This window comes from Corapipo altera, unplaced genomic scaffold (genome assembly GCF_003945725.1).
Source record: "Corapipo altera isolate COAL_440 unplaced genomic scaffold, ASM394572v1 103, whole genome shotgun sequence".
Taxonomy (NCBI): Eukaryota; Metazoa; Chordata; class Aves; order Passeriformes; family Pipridae; genus Corapipo; species Corapipo altera.
Window position 1 is genome coordinate 217,014 of NW_020884993.1, and position 19,562 is coordinate 236,575.

At 54.3% G+C, this 19,562-nt stretch overlaps 1 protein-coding gene across 1 annotated transcript; it reads right to left on the bottom strand.

Moving 5' to 3' along the window:
* Positions 1 to 2,329: 2,329 nt before the first annotated feature.
* Positions 2,330 to 9,627, bottom strand: PIRT (phosphoinositide interacting regulator of transient receptor potential channels). Its single transcript, XM_027666493.1, has 3 exons — positions 9,541 to 9,627; positions 8,884 to 9,001; positions 2,330 to 3,144 (listed from the first exon to the last, which is right to left on the bottom strand). The coding sequence occupies exons 2-3, from the start codon at positions 8,884 to 8,886 to the stop codon at positions 2,722 to 2,724; spliced, it is 426 nt and encodes a 141-aa protein (XP_027522294.1). The 5' UTR covers positions 8,887 to 9,001; positions 9,541 to 9,627; the 3' UTR covers positions 2,330 to 2,721.
* Positions 9,628 to 19,562: the final 9,935 nt, after the last annotated feature.

The following is a 19,562-nucleotide window of genomic DNA, read 5'->3' on the forward strand; positions in this document are numbered from 1 at the left end:
GGACACGGATCTGTACCCCCAGGACACAAAGCTCAGGGCCAGGCTGAGCCTGGGGCAAAGGGTGTGTGCTCAAATCCTCCTGATCCAACTGTGTCAGCTGCCAGGACAGGATGTGCCACCTCCAGCTCTGCCCACACTGGTGGAGGGGATCTCCAGGCACGTGGCACTGGCCAGCCCTGGTCACAAACTGAGGGCAGCCTGGCAGCAGGGGCAAGGTGAGCTTGAGCTCCCTGGAAGCCCAAATGCTTTGGGACGTGAGCATCTTGGACCATATTTACTGGCAGAAATGCTGGTGTGGCACCAGTTTCAGAAATAAGGGAGTTCAACCCTGAAGGGATCAACTCTCAGCCCCGAGCACAGTTCCCACAGCTGCAGGGGCATGGGCCTGGGTGACAGGGGACACATGTCCCTTGTCACTGCCCTGCTGTGTGTCTGCTGATCTGCAGCTGCAGGATCTGGGCCCCTCTGCCTCTGCTGTGTCTCCTGATGCTGTGCAGAGCTTCCAGCCCATCTGGCAAATTAGGGAGCTGGGAGGAATTGCGGCTCCAGGATGTTGCAGAGACTGAAAGCACAAACTGATCTGAAAAAGGGGGCAAAAGAGAAGGAGGTGGCTGTGTTGGCTCTCTCCGAGGTCGTTAAACAGGGGGCTGAGCAGCCTCTGCCTTGGCTCTGAGCTGCAGTTAGCTGGGCACTAACCAGGAGAAGGACTGTTGTCTGCACATCCCATTCCCTGTGCTTTCCTCCAGTGCTCCTTGGGAGCTGTTGGTAGATGTGGGATATTGGGTTAGAGGAAGCTGAGGGCTTACATGGGCTTCCTCTCATCAGCAGCTGAGGGAGGTTATCAAACCCTGTCTGTCTGAAAGCAAACACATTCAGATTCTCTCCACGCCCCCCCTGCCAACCTCCCCACCTCCCACAGCATCTGGAGGAGCAGCAGGGATGCCTCAGCTTCCCTGTGGAGGTGCAGACTACAAAGGGCAGCTTGGTGGGGTCTCCTCTTCTCTGTTTCTCTTTGCATCTGAAGCACTGACCACATTCTCACCCCACAGCAGGGGCCAGGGCCTTTGAGCCAGTGCTTGCTGTGCTGGGGGGTCCCACCAGGCTGAGGATCCAGATGGGATCAGCACTTCTGGAACATCAGCCTCCCATCAGTGCCTGAACCCTGGACATTATGGGCCTATTTATATCAACCCAGATCTCGCTATCCAGACTGAGCCCAGCTCTTCAGACTGAGAATTTCTGTTCCAAATTTGTCTTTTAAAGTAATTCCAGCCTGCTGAAAATGCAAAATGAAACCAAATCCGTGCAGGAAGGATCCGTGCTTTCCTTGGTGAGTTGTCTCAGGCACTCATTTATTAAAGGCAGGGTGGAGGTAACAAACACGTCTCTCTTGCCTGTGGTCCAGTTCTGGTGGCACCAACAGGCTGATGGTTGGGGTTCAGGGGTGGCTCTGACAGAGACCACCAGTGCAGATGGACAGATGTCAGACAGCTCTGACCCTGCAGGCCTTGGGGAACAGCCTTCCTTAAACACCCAGAACATGATGGTTGTGATGCTGCTCCTCACTCTGACCCTTTGGAGCAATAAATACAGCCTGGGAACACCCCACAGTGAGCATGGAGTGAGCTCCAGTGGCCCAGCAGTTGTTGTGACAGGTCAGTGAACCCCTCACTACAAGACATTGAGGGGCTGGAGGGTGTCCAGAGAAGGGCAACAGGGAAAGGGCTGGAGCAGCAGGAGCAGCTGAGGGAACTGGGGGGGCTCAGCCTGGAGCAAAGGAGGCTCAGGGGAGACAACTCTCTACAAGTACCTTAAAGGAGACTGTAGGCAGGTGGGGGTCAGGAAGTGACAGGACAAGAGGAAACAGACTCAAACTGCACCAGGGAAGGGTCAGGTTGAACATCAGGAGGAATTTCTCCCTGGAAAGGGTGGTCAGGCCTTGGCAGGGGTTGCCCAGGGAGGTTTGGAGTCCCCAGCCCTGGAGGTGTCCCAGGAAGGCCTGGCCGTGGCACTCAGTGCTCTGGGCTGGGGGACAAGGTGGGCATCAGGCACAGGGGGGACTCCATGGGCTTGGAATACTTCTCCAACCTCAATAATTCTGTGATTCTAGGAATGACAGGAATGTTCTGGCCATGGGCATCATGTCTGGTTCTCCTAAGCTCTGATGATGTGTACTGCCCATTGTGGTGGCCTCTTCTGATACAAAGTGATCTGGAACTATTTTGTCCTACTTCTCCTCTTCACTACCTCTGGATGAACCACATCTGGCCTCTCACTTTCTCCACCCAAACACACCAGCCTGGCTCATACTCTGCAGTCAGATGGCTCCTCTCTGCTGATGCATCTTGCAGAAGCTCCGGGGGGGAGCCAGGTAACTTTGGAGCTTTGCTTTAGCCCAGGTAACTTTGGAGCTTTGCTTTAGCCCAGGTTACTTGGGAGTTTTGCTTTCCCCACCATGTGCTGTTGGGTCACTCACTGACCCAACGACACAGAGAGTTTGGAACTGCCTTGCTGGGCTTAGCTTGAAAATCCTGCTCCCTCTTTTTCTGGCATTACTTGGATGAAATACAAAGTTCATTTTGACACTGGAAACCATGCAGGGAAGAGACTTGCTGGGATGAAATCCTCTAGGAGAGTACAAGAACATGTTTCTTTTTATGGCTAATCAGCATAGCTTGGTAGAGGGGAGGGGAACCTTCCTGGGAAGGTCCTGAGCTGCTCTCAGCGGTTAAAGAAGAAGGACTTGAGGCTCTGTAGAAACTGTGACTTCTGTCTCTGCTTCTGCTTCTTCCTGATGATGGGGATCCACACAAGGCCACAAACAAGCAGCATCAGCCCCAGGGACAGGAAAGCCGGGCCAGACATTTTAAAAACATTTTTGTCAACCTTCAGGAAGCAGGACAGGATGATGATGACTGTCCCGAAAAGGAAGATGGCAGCTCCAACAGACACCACGATCACAGGCTTGTGGTAGATCTCCCACTTGCTCCTGGAGGTGCTGGTCCAGATGGACTCGCTGCGGGAGCTCATGCAGAGGGTGCTCCCTGTGCGACTGGTGATGAGCTCCCTGGAGGGAGGAGACCTCTCGCTCCCATCAGGGCTCCTGGGGGGGATTTCCATGGTGGTGGGGTTTGAGGAGGTGACCTGCGATGGACAAAAGAGAAAGCAGAGCCGGGTAAGTGATGGAGGATGGAGGTGCTTCCCTTTTGGTCACCAGTAAGTGCAACTCAAAGGAAGGTGGAGGAGGTGTTGTGGGTCACTGCAGGGAACGAGGAGCATCGCACCTGTGAGAGCAATGGAATGTAGGAGCTGGCAATGGGGGCCTGCAGGTAGGCTGGACAGAAGACGCCTGTGAAGTCCCACTGCCCAGCCATGGATAGTGGGACTCCTGCAGTCCCCGTCCCTGTCCTTACACCTTCCAGCTCACCAGCTCCCAGCTCGCACAGGGATTCCGTGGTGGAACCCACTACCTGGAACCTCCCCGGGCTCTTGGCTGCTTCCAGGGGAACAGCAGGGTGCTGCAGGCAGGGCTGGTGATGCTGGCTCTGTCCTTGGACCCGCTTTCCCTCCCAGATCCCAAATTACACCCCAGCACCTTGTGACACGGTCGTGTGTCCCTTTTGCAGGTGGAGAAGCTGAGACACAGGAGTGTCATGTCAGGAACACTCTGTGGGACAGCAGAAAGCCCCTTCCCATGGGTTGAAGGTTCCTTCAGACCCCCGGGGATGGATATTCCTCACTGCCACACCCAGCCTTGTAGCAGCTGCAGCACGGGAGCTTCTCACTTTTACCTAAATGCTCAGATGGGAGGTGGGAAGTCCTGGTCCCACAGGACTTGTTTCTCCAGCTGTGAGCTGGGGGAGGTCCTGTGGGAGGGCTCCTGGGACAGCTGGGTCAGCAGTGTGGCTGACCCAGTTTTTCATCAGCTCAAGGGGTAAATACATTTTCCCAGAAATAAAGTGCCTTTAGCACTGAGAAAACATGGGAAATGGGAAGGGCTGAGCATTATGGTACCCACTGCTTGCTCAGGGCTCTGCTGAGGGCACTGCAGGGGTCTGGACTGGGAAGTGTTCCTGCTGCTGGGAAGCCCAGCAGGGATGAGCCCGTGCAGATGCCAGGGCTGAGGAAGGCAGGAGAGAGACATGGATGCTTCACACCCAGGAATCAGATATGGTTTTGCAAAGCAAACTCCTGCCTGAGCTGCCAGGCTTCCTCCCGGGGGCTCAGTGGTGTCAGGAGGGCTGGGACTGCCCTGTCCTCTGCTGGGCCCACCCTTGGGGCAAAGGGGTGCTCTGCAAAAGCCTGGAGCATCTCCCTAGTGCCAGCACCACCAAGCAGTGCCCGGTGGTTGCTGCCAAGCCCAAGCTGTCCCCACGGGGCTCCCCTGTGCTCCCCAGCAGTCACATCCACACTGGCCTGAGCACAACACCCCAGTGAGGCTCTGTGCCCTCTGCACTGCCAAGCACAGCTCTGCCTGAGCACCACACGAGCTTTGAGTCTAAGTGGGCTTGATCCTGAGCAGGTAATTTAATGTCCTGCTTTGGCCTTCATTTGCCTGTGTGTTTGCTCAGCCCAGCCCCGCTGCTGGCCCATGGGGTGGCTCTCCAGGAGCTTCACATCCTGGCTGATCCCAGGCTGGATGTGCACCCTGCCTGTGGCTGCAGCAGCTGTGGAGGGGCAGCCCCAGCTCTGTTGCCATTGCTGCTGATCAATGTGAGAGCAAACAGCACCTCAGTGCAGCCACACGAGGCTGGCACAGCTCCAGAGGCACCATCTGAAGGAAACCTACCCATATTCCAACCCTACTGGGCCCAGTGCCCATCTGTGGATGCTGATGGCTGGGTGCCAGCCAGCACCTCCTGTACTCTTTCACCTGTGTCCCTGTCAAGGTTTGTGGCTTACTCTGAAAAGAGACAGATGTAATTTTTCAGAGTAGTGCCCCCCAGCACAGACACTGTTGCAGATGTGGTGACCCAGCTGTCACAGGGTAGGGCACTTCAGTGTCCTGCTGCCACCCAGCTCAGGAGCCCTCCCACAGCACCAGCCCCTGCCCACAGATGGAGAAACAACTGGAGGTATCCATGTTTTGCCAGACCAGGACCAAAATGAAAGCCAAGAGCAATGGACAACATTTATATCCCTCCTGTCTTTGGTTTTCACTCCTCTCTGTTGGAGCAGGAAAGACAGGGACAGAGGAGGGGACACATTTCTGCCACCTTAGTATAGAATCCCAGAATCTCTGAGGTTGGAAAAGCCCTCCCAGCCTATGGAGTCCTCCCTGTACCTGATGCCCACCTTGTCCCCCAGCCCAGAGCACTGAGTGCCACAGCCAGGCCTTCCTGGGACACCTCCAGGGGTGGGGACTCCAAACCTCCTTGGGCAGCCCCTGCCAAGGCCTGACCACCCTTTGCAGGAAGAAATTCCTCCTGATGTCCAACCTGACCCTCCCCTGGCACAGCTGGAGGCCGTTCCCTCTCCTCCTGTCCCTTGTTCCCTGGGAGCAGAGCCTGCCCCCCCCCCCAGCTCTCCCCTCCTGTCAGGGAGTTGCAGAGCCAGAAGGTCCCCCCTGAGCCTCCTTTGCTCCAGGCTGAGCCCCCTCCCACTCCCTCAGCTGCTTCTGGGGCTCCAGCCCCTTCCCCAGCTCTGTTGCCCTAAATACATGATATGTCTTCTACAGCCCTTGATCAGGGATCACCAAGGACTTGACCAGGCAGGTAAGTTTGGTCACAGTAGCAAGTTGTGGTTTCTGTTCTTCGTCCTTCTGAGCTGCTAATCCCACCTCTGCAAGCTGGACTATTGCTGCTCCTCCTTTCCTAGTGCAAATCCTCCTCTTCTTGTGTCAATCAGACTCCTCCTGAAATGTCACCCTGGGGTGGCATTTTTTGTCTTCCTCCTTGTAACATCTCTCATGGAGAGGTTTTATGGTCAAGCCATGGTAAAATTTTAATTTGGCTCTGCAGTTAGAAATTTGCTTTATTCTCTGGAATAATCCCCAGATCTCACACCTCAGCAGCCTAATCCAGGCCATCCTGTCCCATATTTAGGCACCCCACTCCCTGCTTGCCCATGGGCTGTGTCCTTCCTCTGCATCCAGGGGTGCTCTGAGCTCCGTGCGTTGTGCAGGGAGTTAATGTCAGGCTGAAACCATCATCTCCCTTTCAGCTTTCCATTTCCTGCAGAGTGGATTTATTCCCTCTTTTTATTTTCTGGCAAAGCCACCCTTCTCACCACAATTCCCAGACAATGCTCATTTCTCCAGCACTTCCTGGCAGAGCATCCTTTTTTGGTCACACTTTTCCCATTGTTAGCTAGGGAAGGATTCCACTCCCTGCCAGTGCCTGGGAGCTTGTTTGGAAGCACTGAAAGGATCTGCAGCTCTTGGGAGAGTTAATGCAATTCCAGTTCCTGCCTTGCCCGTGCTTCATCCCTAATTCATCCCAGATGTGCTCAGATTTGATGGTTGGCCTGAGCAGTCTGGCAGCAAAGTGCTATCAGATTTCTCCCAGTTTTTTTAACCACCGTTGTTGGAAGGAGAGAATCAGCAGATGACTCTTTGCTGTCCTGTCTCAGATTTCACATCTGGTGTGTCTGCTGTGCTGCTGAAACCCTGGTAGCTCTCGGAGCTGGACGTAACGCCGGGATCTTTCCCACTCCATCAGGAAGAGCCTCGTGTGATTCTGTTTCTCCCCCCTTTGCTCTCCCAGTGTTTTGTGTGGTGATGTTTGGTTTCTGAACTGGGAAGTCTTGGTGTCCTGTTTGCTGGTGCTGCTGGGGACCCCAGTGCCAAAGCACAGCACACCCCTGGGTACCACCTTGGGGACGTTGGGGACATTCTGTGGTGGTGCTGAGCGGGAGCTTTGGGCTGAGCAGAGCACCTGAGGGCTCTGTCCCAGGTCCCTCAGCCCATCCCACGGATGCCATTCCTAACCTGCCAGCCCTCAGGAGCAGTTCTCAGCCCTGACATCCCAGCCAGGACCTGGGATGCTGGAAAGGACCTGCAGATGTGACCAGAGCTGTGCCAAAAGCGGGGCAACAGCCCCATCTGAAGACTCTGTCCCTGTGCACAGCCCTGAGCCATCCCAGCCATGCAAGAGCTGGATTTACTGCCCCAGTCCAGTCTTCAGCCTGGCCATCTCCTTTTCATCTGGGGAGGCAGCCCTGGTTCTTCAGGAGCTCCCGCATCTCCTCTTAAGTCATCACAGCAGCAGTTCCTGCCACTTCTCATCCCACTGTGCATGGCTGGGGACATCAGAGCTCCCCCAGGGATTTGTGTCCATCTCCACCTGCATCTTCCTCATGGAGACCCCTCTCAGTGTCCCAAAGTGCAGCTGGTCTTTGCCCTGGGACTCAGCAGGTGCCATCCCATGGGAGCACTGGTGGTGGGGCAGGTGTGGACCTGCCCTGGTGCAGAGCTGTGGGTGCTGGTGGGGTGCACAAAGGCTGCAGCTCTTGTCCTGTGTTTCACCACACAAACCACTGAGGGAAAAGCTCAGGATTTTGCAAACCAACCACCAAATACTGCTGCAAATCCAGGCCAAGTTTATGGACAGATTTTGCTGCCTTCTCTGCTGTCGAGCCACTGTCCTGAATAAAGTTCCTCACTCCACCAGGCAGCAGCAGAAACCCCTCTCCTAAACCAGATTCCCCTCCAGCCCCACATCCCTCTGGGAATCAATAGCCTCAGAAAAGAAAATTCTGAGGAAATCCCAGAGTGAGCTGAGCACTCCATGGATGTGGCTTGCCCTGATTCCTGCTGGGGAGAACCAAAGAGACCAACCTGGACTGAGGGCCAGGCTTTTCCTGAGGGCTCAGACCCTGCCAGCTGTCCCCAAGAAGACAAAGCCAGTGAGTCCTGGCACCAGGACCCCAGACTGCTGGGTTGGGTGAGTGGCAGCTCCAGTGCTGTGGAGAAGTTGGGTGGAAGTCACCTGGACACAGGTGTGCACACACTTCCCCCACCTGGCTGCCTAAGGTCCAGATAGTGCCCCAAAGAGAGGGACCCCCAGACCCTCCCCTTTGCTCCACAGCTCTCCAGGGTTTCCAGTGGCCTCCAGATGGCTCGTGATGGTCCCCTGGCAAACATCAGCATCAGGTGCTCTGCAAAGCCTCGGGGAAAGACCCAAAGGGTTTGTCTGTCCTTCAGTCAGAAGATGTGCCCAGTCTGCCACCCTAATGGGGCAGCAAAGTCTTCACTGGTGGGTCCCAGCTGGGAGGAAACTGGGGAATGGAGGAAAACCAAGACGTGCTTTTCGGTGCGTGGCTTTTCCTGCTGCTCTGGAGGGTCTCAGCCAGACCCTTTGATCAGTCCTGATGTTTAAGCTCAGCAAAGACACACTGAGATGACATTCCTGGTCTGTGTGTGCCAGGAGGAGGTGGCTGCACTCATGGACATGTGCACACACACACTCAGCAGAAACATTTTATTAGATGTCAGTGCTGCCAAATTTAATGGACAGTGGCTGTCAGTCAGGGTCCCAGGGAGGGACAGGTATGAATGACCCAGCACACCTGAGGGTGGAGGGGGGGACCTGTCCTGCCCGATGCTGCCCCATGAAGAGCATCCCCACAGCCCCAGGTCTGCACGTGGGGAGGGGCTGGGGGGGAACAGCTCCCAGTTCCTGTGCCAGGGCAGGGAAGCCCCCAGGAGGGACTGAGTGCTGAGCCCACTCCCCACGCTGTGTGTCTCAGAGCCCTGTCCCCCTGCCAGACCCCTCTGAGCCCATTCACCTTGCTGTGCCCCTCTGAGCCCACTCCCCACACCGTGTCTCTCTGAGTCCACTCCCCATGCTGTGCCCACTCCCCACGCCATGTCTCTGATCCCACTCACCCTGCTGTGCCCCCCTGGCCCCACTCACCATGCTGTGCCCCCCTGGCCCCACTCACCATGCTGTGTCTGTGTCCTGGCTGTCACTGGGCTGTCCTGGCTCGCTGTGGAAGGGGAGGTGGCCACTTGCCCTCACCATCCCCTGAGCACTCCACGCAGGGACCCCCCCACCGGCTCCTGTGGGCACAAGAGCAGCATTTCAGAGCACCCAGCTCTCTGCCACCACGTGCCAGCCCCAGGAGGGCTGGTTCTGCTGGGCTGGGCAGGCTCTGCCCTGGGGGAGGGCAGGGAGGTTGTGTTGGTGCCAGGGATGTGCTGAAGCCCCACGTCCCTGCCCCCCTGGAGAAGGAGGGGCTGGCAGTGGCTGGTGCTGCTCTTAGACTGGGCTTGGGGATGTGAGGCAACACATCAGGGGGCTTCACATCACCTACAACCCCACCAGGTCTCAGGTGGAAATTGGGAAGGAGCCAGTGTCCCTTTGCTGCTGAAGTGCAGCTGGGCTGGGCCCAGGCCCCTGCATCTTCAGGAGCAGCTTTCCAGCATCACCCAGAGTTTGGATGGTCCCAGCAGCACGTTCAGGGACTTGCTGAGTGAACAACACCTGCAAGTCCTTTTAGGGGCTCAGTGAGAGGGTGACTTCCAGCCTCGCCGTGCTGGATCTCCTCTCCCTTTCCACCACCCCCAGAGCCAAACCCACGGACACCCATCCTACTTACGTGGAGAGCAGTGAGGGCTGGCTGCAGCAGGAGGTCTCCCTCTCCAAAGCCAGGCTCATCCCAAGCCCCTCATCCCTCTGGGTGTTGTCTACTGGGCTCTGTTGAGTCTAATAAACAATGGAGCATCCCAGCTCCGATGATCTCACCAGCCTATCAGTATATTGCTTAACTCCTTCTTTCCCTGCCTCTGCCTCCTTGAGAGCTTCCCTGGGAGGGTTTGCTAAAAGGCTGTGGTTTGGGAGGCAGGCCAGTGGTGTGGCAGGAGAGGCAGGGTGGGTCGGTGCTTGGAGTAGGAATCCAGAACTTGGGGCTGATGCTGATCCAGACTTGGATCATCAGCAAGTTCCTGAAATGTCTCTGAACTGCAATTTGTGCCCTCTCAAAGCAGGGAATCAGAGCCAGCGACTGCAAAGTGCTTTGAAGCTCATCAGTGAGATGTTAGAGGGATGCAAGATATTAGCAATTATCTATTAATTAACATCCTGAGTCCATTATTGGGATGGAAGAGAGAGCTGGTTCTGGAATACTGTTTCCTTTCAGGAACCCACAGCCAAACTTCAATCCCCTCTTACATCACTGTGAATCCACTTGCCCAGGGAAGGGATCCAGCCTGGATTCCAGACATTGCTGGTGTCCAGGGCCTGCTTCCAGTGGTGGTGGGGCTGCCTCCATCCCTGAGGGCCTCTTGTTGGTTTGGTGCAGTAAGTAAGTGTCCAAGGTGCACCACAGCCCTGGCCAGATGGGATGGGGTGGGATGGGAAGAGGCTGTGGAGCTTCCATGGAGATGGACATGACCCACAAGAGTGTTCAGCTGGGCACAGAGCATCCCACAGCAGCACTTGGGGGTGAAAGAGGGGTCCAGAGGGTCAGGGTGGGGGGATACCAGCTCATCCAGGTGCTGGGAGCTCAGCCAGGAAGGCCAGAACCTGGTTGAGGTGCTTCAGCTCAGCTCTGTGTGAATCTCTGGCCAGCAGTGGTGGGCATGGGACAGGTCATGGAGCTCTTCAGGAAGGGGCAGAGGCGGGATGACCTCAGGTTCCTCATCCATGGTCCATCCTCACCTCCTGCTGGGAGGTGGGTGAGTTCACTGAGCACAATGGCTCTGGAATAACGGAGTGAACTCCACTATCCATTGATCTGGGAACCTGCAGCCAAAGGAACAGGGTGTTTTGGGGGTGTCCAGGGAGGATTTATTGGAACAGATGAAAAGATTCTCTAGAATGGGGAGAGCTGAGTGGACTTGGGTTCCCCAGCGCAGGTCCAAGGGGGGAAGTTTTCTAACCTAAAGAAGTAATTGGCATAAAAAATAAGATAAAAATAGAGGTGGGAAGGCTTCATTTCAGCACCTGCAGCATCACTTCACATCCTGGTTTTACACCATTTCCAGGCTGAACTGAGATGCTTCTGCCCTGCTGGGGAACATCTTGTGCTTCAGCAGCATCCTGTGCTTCAGAAGCTGCCCCGTCCCCTCGAGCCTCCGGCCGCGGCTCCTCCGCGGTCGCTGCTGCCACCGCGTGGGGACACGGGGACACCGGACAGGACTGAGTTTAACAAAGACAAGCGTCGGATTCTGCCCCTGCAACGGGACAACAACGGACGGACAGAATGGGAATGAGATGCTGGAGAGCAGTGCTGGGAAAGGGCTCTGGGGATCCTGGTGGTGCCAGTTGTCCCTGAGTCAGCAGTGCCCTGGCAGCCAGGGGGGCCAATCCTGTCCTGGGGGCATCAGGGAGGGGATTGTCCCACTCTACTCTGCCCTGGGGCGGCCTCACCTCAACATTGGGGCAGTTTGGGGGGACACAATGGAAGGAAGGGATTGAGCCATTAGAGAGTGTCCAAAGGAGGGAAGGAGGATGGGGAAGGGCCTTGATTTGAAGGCGTGTGAGGACACTGAGGGCACTTGGTGTGTTCAGCTGGAGAAGAGGAGACTGAGGGGAGACCTCAGTGCAGTTCCACCTTCCTGGGCAGGGGCAGAGGAGGGGCAGGGACTGAGCTCTGCTCTGGGGGGCCCAGGGACAGCAGCCAGGGAATGGCTGGAGCTGTGTCAGGGCAGGCTCAGGTTGGATCTCAGCCAAAGGTTCTTCCCCCAGAGGCTGGTTGGGCACTGCCCAGGCTCCCCAGAAGCCTGTTCTCATTTGGAGGATCTCCTCAGTTGGAAGGGACCCACAAGGATCATCCAGTCCAACCCTCAGCTCTGCACAGGCTCATCCCCAAGAGTCACCCCCTGTGCCCCAGAGGATCAGCCAAACCCTCCCTGAGCTCTGGCAGCCTTGGGGCTGTGCCCACTGCCCTGGGGAGCCTGGGCAGTGCCCAACCAGCCTCTGGGGGAAGAACCTTTGGCTGAGATCCAACCTGAGCCTGCCCTGACACAGCTCCAGCCATTCCCTGGCTGCTGTCCCTGTTCATACAGAGCAGAGATTGGAGCTGCCCCTTGGGAAAAGCTGCAGATCCCAGTGAGGTCTGACCTCTGTCACCTCTTCTTCATCTAAACAAACCTCAGCTACTCCTCATGTGGCCCCTCCAGACCCTTCACCACCTTCCTGTCCCTCCCTTGGACACTCTTTAACAGCTTTACATATTCCTTATATTTCTTGTATTGGGGTGACAAACAGTTTATTCTGCTATAAAAAGGACATGCTCTGCCACAGTCTTTTCTGATGGGGGAGGAGAGCACTTTCCCATGAGTGTGGAACTGCTGGAGGGTATGGCCAGGACAAGGGAGAAAGCCCAGGCTGGATGGAGCCGTGCTTGGTAACCTGCCCAGCTCTTGTGGCTCCTGCAGCAGTAGATGGTGCTGTTGCCCTGCAGGATCACAGAGTCACAGAATCAACCAGGTTGGAAAAGACCTCTGAGATCATCCAGTCCAACCCATGACCCAACCCCACCTTGTCACCCAGACCATGGCAATGATGCCACATCCAGGCTCTGCTCAAACACCTCCAGGGACGGGGACTGCACCCCCTCCCTGGGCAGCCCATTCCAAGGGCTGATCCCTCTCTCTGGGAAGAACTTCTTCCCAATGTCCAACCTAAACCTGCCCTGGTGCAGCTCAAGGCTGTGCCCTCTTGTCCTACTGCTGGTTCCTGGCAGCAGAGCCCGACCCCCCCCGGCTCCCCCCTCCTGTCAGGGAGTTGCAGAGAGTGAGAAGGTCTCCCCTGAGCCTCCTCCTCTCCAGGCTGAGCCCCCCCAGCTCCCTCAGCTGCTCCTCACAGCACTTGTGCTCCAGACCCTTCCCCAGCCTCGTTGCCCTTCTCTGGACCTGCTCCAGCCCCTCCATGTCCTTCCTGAACTGAGGGCCCAGAGCTGGACACAGCACTCGAGGTGAGGCCTCAGCAGTGCCCAGTCCAGGGGCAGAATCCCTGCCCTGCTCCTGCTGCCACACTGTTCCTGATCCAGACCAGGATCCATTGGCCCTTCTTGGCCACTTGGACATGCCTGGTTCACGTTCAGCTTCCTGTCAAACAGAACCAACAGGTCCCTTTCTGCTGGTTAAACCTAAATCAACAGCTCAGGAATACTGGATCCATCCCAGGCTTCTGCCAGGGGAACCTGCACACTTCCAGACCTTCTTCCCCTCTCCCCAGCAGTGGCACTCTGGAAACCTGCAGTGGAGCTGGGCAGGGTTTGCTGCTGCACAACTGGACCAGCAACCCTGTTCCAAGGGTCCCAGGACACAGCAGCCCTTTCCCTCTTTTTTGTCTCATGGCAAAGGGACCTTGGATATTCCAAAGAGTCACCAGGGAACCCTGAGCAAAGCTTGTGGTGGTCAGTGCCCCTGGGATGACCTTCCTCCCCTGGGATGCAACTGAACCCTCACCTCCAGTCATGGCTTGTGTGGCAGCTCTGAAGTCCAGCATGGCTGGGGCAGGGATTTCCTGGGCAATGTCCTGGACTGTCAGCAATTCCTGTCTGGAGCATCTCAGCACCTGTAGCATTCCCAGGTAAAAGCTCTGTGTCCTCAGCCCCTCTGAGCCGAGTCCTGGAGCTGCAGGGGGGGAGCAGCCAGGCCCTGAGCAGGTCTGTGTCACAGCACAGCTTGGCCTGCAGGTGGATGGAGGGGTTTGATGTGTTGGTTTTTTTTTTTTTCTTGGTTGCAGAGACAATATTGCAGAAATAGTATTTTCTGGTTGGAAAATTCCAAACCTGAAAAGGGAGATGAAGCAAACCAATGTTTTATGTGAAATTATAGTGGAAAATCTAAAAGGTTAATTAACAATTTGATTTCAATACAGTAAAGGGGCATTTTTGGATATGGGAAAGGGACCAGTGGGCAAATGCAGCCCGTGAAGGGTGTTCAGCTGTATCACAATAAAAGCCATGTGAGAGGGAGCTCAGAGGGGTAAATGGTCTGTGTGGGGCTTTTGTTTCAGGAGGATTGTACTGGGTGATCTCCAGAGCTCCTCTACAACCCCAGTTATTTCTCTGATTCTGTGAGTTTTGGGATCCTTTGTGAAGTTTTTGCAGAGCAACAAGGGGACCTGAAGCATCTTCCAGCCTTGCTCATGGCCCGTGGGGGCTTTCCCAGGCCTCCCAGACAGAGTCATCTCCAGCTGACCATGTGGGAGCCATGCAGGAGGATGGAGAGATCTGTGTCAACCAGGCTGGGCATGGAATGGGGGAATCCAGGCAGAAATCCAGGCAGGGAGAGGTGGCAGGGGACAAGTCTGGTGGGAGTATCTTGGTGTTGTTGCAGAAACATGTCATGTCACCAGTGTCATGTTGTGATGGTCCTCGTGGCACCAAGTGCAGTAGAGGGGCTTCAAGGAGAGACAGGACAGAGGTACCACTGCCCTGCAAGGCCCAACTCTCTGCTCAGGGAAATGTGGGGGCTGTGCCCTTAGTTCAGCTGTGTGTGAGGGTGAGGTGATGCTGAGCTGTGGCAGGATCCTGTATTTACCAGGTTCACCATTTCAGATGTTACCAACCCACAGGGAAGTGTTCTTTATGTTTGAATTACTACAGGGGGAGAGATAACAACTCCATAATTAGGTTTGCACCTTTGAAATCTTATATTTCTTTTGCAGCTTGAATATTTATGCAATCACAGAGCTGAGCATGTCCCAGTTCTCCACATTATTTATTTATGTTCAACAATGACTGTAGTTGTTAAATCACAATGTTTTCAATAAAGAAAAAAAAAACAACAGAAAAAGGAAGAATTAAAAACTCACCTCAAGCCCAGAAGTGTTTTTTCCTCCTCTCCCCCAAGCTTCGAGCCCTTACCGTGGATCCTTTCTAGTCTGAGGCCCTGGGGATCTGTCAGCTCCAAACTCAGGATGTGTTGTACAAATACATATCATTTGTTTCTCTAAAGGAGAAGAAGGCTTGGCCAGAGTGGGAACTGGGGATTTCGTGCTGAGGAATTTCAAACCCAGATTAGTGCAGTGATGGATCTCAGCCCTGCACACACAGAGTGTCCCTGTGGGCACAGCCAGGGCAGGATCTGGGGTGCATTGCTGGGACAGCTCTGGCACACTGGGACAGTGGGAGGTTAAACCTCCTCTCCCACAGAGACACCAGTGAGCTCAGTGTGGGGCCTCGACAGGACACTGAAATTGTTGTCAGAGAAGATCCCCCCAAGCATTGCTGTGGAACTGCCCCTTTGGCCTGGAGCTGTGTCAGGGCAGGCTCAGGTTGGATCTCAGCCAAAGGTTCTTCCCCCAGAGGCTGGTTGGGCACTGCCCAGGCTCCCCAGGGCAGTGGGCACAGCCCCAAGGCTGCCAGAGCTCCAGGAGGGTTTGGCTGATCCTCTGGGGCACAGGGGGTGACTCTTGGGGATGGGCCTGTGCAGGGCTGAGGGCTGGACTGGATGATCCTTGTGGGTCCCTTCCAGCTCAGCACATCCTGGGATTCTGTGATTCTGGGGTGGGAGCTCAGACAGTGCTCACACACTGGGAGGACAGGAGGTTTTCCTGACTCCTCCTCAGTGTTGTGTGTCCCAGCAGAACTGGAGTGGGAGCAGGATGCAGGTCCCTGCAGCTCAGGGGGGATGCTCAGTGCAGGGAGACTGCAGTCAGGAAGAAGCAAATCTGGAAGAGCATCAGCCACACTGAGATCAAGTCAGTACAGTCAGGGATGAGGAATGAAAGGGCTTTCTTGGCCCTTCCACTCTAGTGGATGTGGCTCCAACCAGGGATGAGTTGGGCTCCTCACAGAATCCCAGAATGACAGAATGTGCTGAGCTGGAAGGGACCCACAGGGATCATCAGTCCAGCCCTCAGCCCTGCCCAGGCCCATCCCCAAGAGTCACCCCCTGTGCCCCAGAGGATCAGCCAAACCCTCCTGGAGCTCTGGCAGCCTTGGGGCTGTGCCCACTGCCCTGGGGAGCCTGGGCAGTGCCCAACCAGCCTCTGGGGGAAGAACCTTTGGCTGAGATCCAACCTGAGCCTGCCCTGACACAGCTCCAGCCATTCCCTGGCTGCTGTCCCTGGGCCCCCCAGAGCAGAGCTCAGTCCCTGCCCCTCCTCTGCCCCTGACCAGGAATTCCATGTCCATGGCAGGGCACAGCTGCCAAAGGAAACTTCAGCCATGATACTGTGATGTTTCTGTAGCTTCTCAAGAAAACTTGTCCTCCAGGATTTCCCCTTTCCCACACATCCTGTCACCCCAGGCTCACACAGTGTCACTTGCTGGCCACAATCTCTCTCATCCATGACTATCATTTGTGCAGGGCACGGAATAGGCAGCCAGTAAAAATTGGGAGCATTAGTGTTTGGGATGATTTCTGTTTGGAAATGCTTCATCCATGGATTTGGGATTAAAGTAAATTAATGTGACAATTACCCCCTGCAATTAGATGAGGACATTGGAACATATTTACCCGCTGCCTGCTCTTGGATAACTGGCCTGCAGAAGGACATGACTGCTTTAAAGTGGCTCCTGTATTTATCTCTTTAATCACTTTTTAAAGCATACATGGTTTATTGCTTTATTGATTGAACAGAGCTTTGAATAATCAATATGGCTTTAAGAATTCACTGAGAATGACAGAATTGCAATTAAGTAGAGTATGTGGAGAGAGCGTTAACCCATCTCATTAATTAATGAGGTCACTTTTTCAAGTGTTTCATAGGAGCCCTTGGGAAAAGAAGGTGGAAATTTATTGTAATCCCTGGATATATTTTTCCCTCTTCTTGTTGCAAAGTTATCTCAGAGTCCCTGCCCTGTGCTGGTGACCTTCGTGTGTCCTCCTGCAGCCTCCTTGTGCAACAGAGAACGGGATCAGAGTTCAAAGGAATTTCAGGCCGTTCCAATGTCAGGGACTTATTCTTTGTGCCAGCCAAATTCCCGGCCCTGGGTAATGCCCTGGACCAGTGGAGTCAACCTCTTCTCCTCCCACCTTGTCCTGGGGAGGTGCTTTCTTAGGCCAGGGAGAGGCAGTGCCTGCTGACACATCTGTGAGGTGTCTCTGAGCCATGAGCTCAAAAAGGCTGGAACATCTCGGGTTATACAAGTTTATTCATGTGCTTGTTTGAAAAAAGTGGATCCTGGCCAGCTCTGGCTCCCACAGACCAAGGCAGGTGTTTAATGGGGCAAAATGTGGTTGGGGACAGAGAGGATTGTCCCGAGCTGTGCTGATGGGTCGGGTTGGACCCGGCTGGGGCTCAGCTCAGGAGGAGGGTGAGCAGGGCCATTTTTGACAGACTGCTCAGAACAACCCCCCAGAGCAGCTCACTCCCCCAGAGACGGAAACTCAGGAGGAAGAACCTGATTGCTCCTTGAGCCAGTTGAGCAATTTAGGGAAAAGTGATTCATGCATCTATTTGCAAATAAAATCATATTATGTCTTTGCTTGCACTTTGCAATATGTGCGTTGCTCAGGTGGGAAGAAAACTGCTGATATTCCCAGGAAGGTTTCCAGAGCAGGAGCATTTCACAGCCATTCTGTTCCTGCTTGTCCAAACATTCCTGCCACAGCCTCATTATTCATCCTTCCCTTCCACAAAACTTCGGTCCCCTCCTTCTAATAAGGAGCTAAAAAGCACTATTTTAGGCTTTCTCAGTGAATTGCTGGTGATTAAAGAGATCAGTTGGGAATAGTCTGTGATGCTGAGAAGCCTCTGTATGAAATATTGAGCAGTGCTTAAGAGAGTCAACTGTACTGAGGTATTTGTGTCGTGGAAACGAGGCTGGTCTGAGAATGACAATTAAGAGGAGACAGAGAGAGAGTCTGATGACTCATGAGGAGAAAATGGTTTCAGCTGGGCCAGGCTGAGGTGGATAAAGTGTCTGGGTCAGGTTGGGCAATCGCCTTGATCTGCTTTGTGAGGGGGTGGTGTTGTGGAGGGAGTCCTGCACCTCACTCTTAAAATGCGACAATTACTTTATTGATATAAAACTGTGAGTTAGCAAGGTTCAGTGGTAAATGAAATGATCATTTAATAAGATCCAATGGCAAAATACACTTTATTATTTACTGCATAGAGGACAGGGCCAAGCAAAACTGTCAGGGAGTCTCTGACACTGCCACAGGCAGGTCTTAAGTGGTGGTGGCTGCAAGGAAGGGCTCAAGAAATGCCACTCAACATGTGATGGCAGTGAATCTTCAGATTTTATAAAGGAAACAGGCTCGTGATGGGAAATGGGGTTTGGATAGATTATTTTGAAAGTGTTGCTGCTTGATTTCTGGGGAAAAAAAAGGGGGGGGGGGATGTTGCCCTGGCCAAAATGGAGGGGTTTTTATTAAATTTGATGCAAATTTGATGCCCTGCTGGTATTGCTGGGCCAAGAACATTGTGCCAGATGAGCCTCAGAGCTCCAGGCTGGTGGAGATCCATACTTCCCCTACAGCCCTGGAAAGGATCTTAGGGCGCTTTGGGTAGACTTTGGTCTGCACTCAAAGCCCTACAAAGCGACAAGAGAAAATCATATCCAGGAGTGGTGTGATCTTCCCAATCTGATTTGGCTTCAGCAGATGTGGAACCCGGTGAGTCCTGGCCCCCCTGTGCCCCCCTGCTGTCCTGTGGGCCCTGCACAAGGACCCCCTGGATGTGCCACTTTGGGATATGGTTTAACAGGCTTGGTGGGATTCAAAGGTTGGACTTGATGATCTTGGAGGGCTTTCCCAACCTTAATGATTCTGTGATTCTGTGATTCTTGGGCTTGAGGTGCTTTTCTGGAGGAGACATGCCCAGTGCTGGTGACCTGCTCGCTGACAGGTACCCAAGCCCCAGCCCAGGCCCTGCTTTGAGTGTTTCTGAGAGCAGACAGAGCCCAGTGCCAGCTTCTGGCACTGAGCTTGTAGGGCACAGTTACATCAGAGCACTGAGAACTGACTTTCCTTTGAAATATTCCCTTCCCCAGACAGCAGGACTGACGTAACCAGCACAGTTCCTCCTGCTCTGGCAGGCTGATGCAATGGAAACAAGAGCTGCTGCAGGGTGACACACTTTTAGATGGGAAGGGCTACTGAGAATCTGAGCGACAATAACGAGAAAAAGCAAATATTCTATTTATTAAAATTCTTCCCTGGTGACTGCTGATAGTTATTGATGGCCATCAGAGGATTAACTAAACGCAACAGAGAGTTTTGCATGTGTATTGTGCAGGCACACACTTCTTGCACTGGGGTGACAAGATGGGTGATAAATAGTATGTATTAAATACATGGTGGTTGTGGAGAATCAATCCATCTCCTCTGGGAAATTGGCTGTGTCAAGGAATGGAAAGGCAAGAGCAGGCGGGGCTGGGGAAGGTCTCCAGCCCTACTGATCCATGGACAGGCCTGTCTGTGGCCAGGAAAGGGGCAGCCTGGCCCAAAGTGAGAGTTGGTCCTGGCTGGGAATGTGATTCCCAAGGGAGAGATCAATGAACATCCTCTGCTGGCAAGTGCTGCTTAAAATCATGGGATAATTCAGCTTAGGAGAGAGCACTGGTGGCTGGTTGGTAATTCTCTGGCTCCCTATCTTCACCCTTTTCTGCTTTTCTAGAACATCACTTCCAACTCTCCCATTTTCCATGTATTTTATCATCTTGGCTTTTCATTTCTCCCTTTTTACTCCCTATATTTCCAGCATGCATCA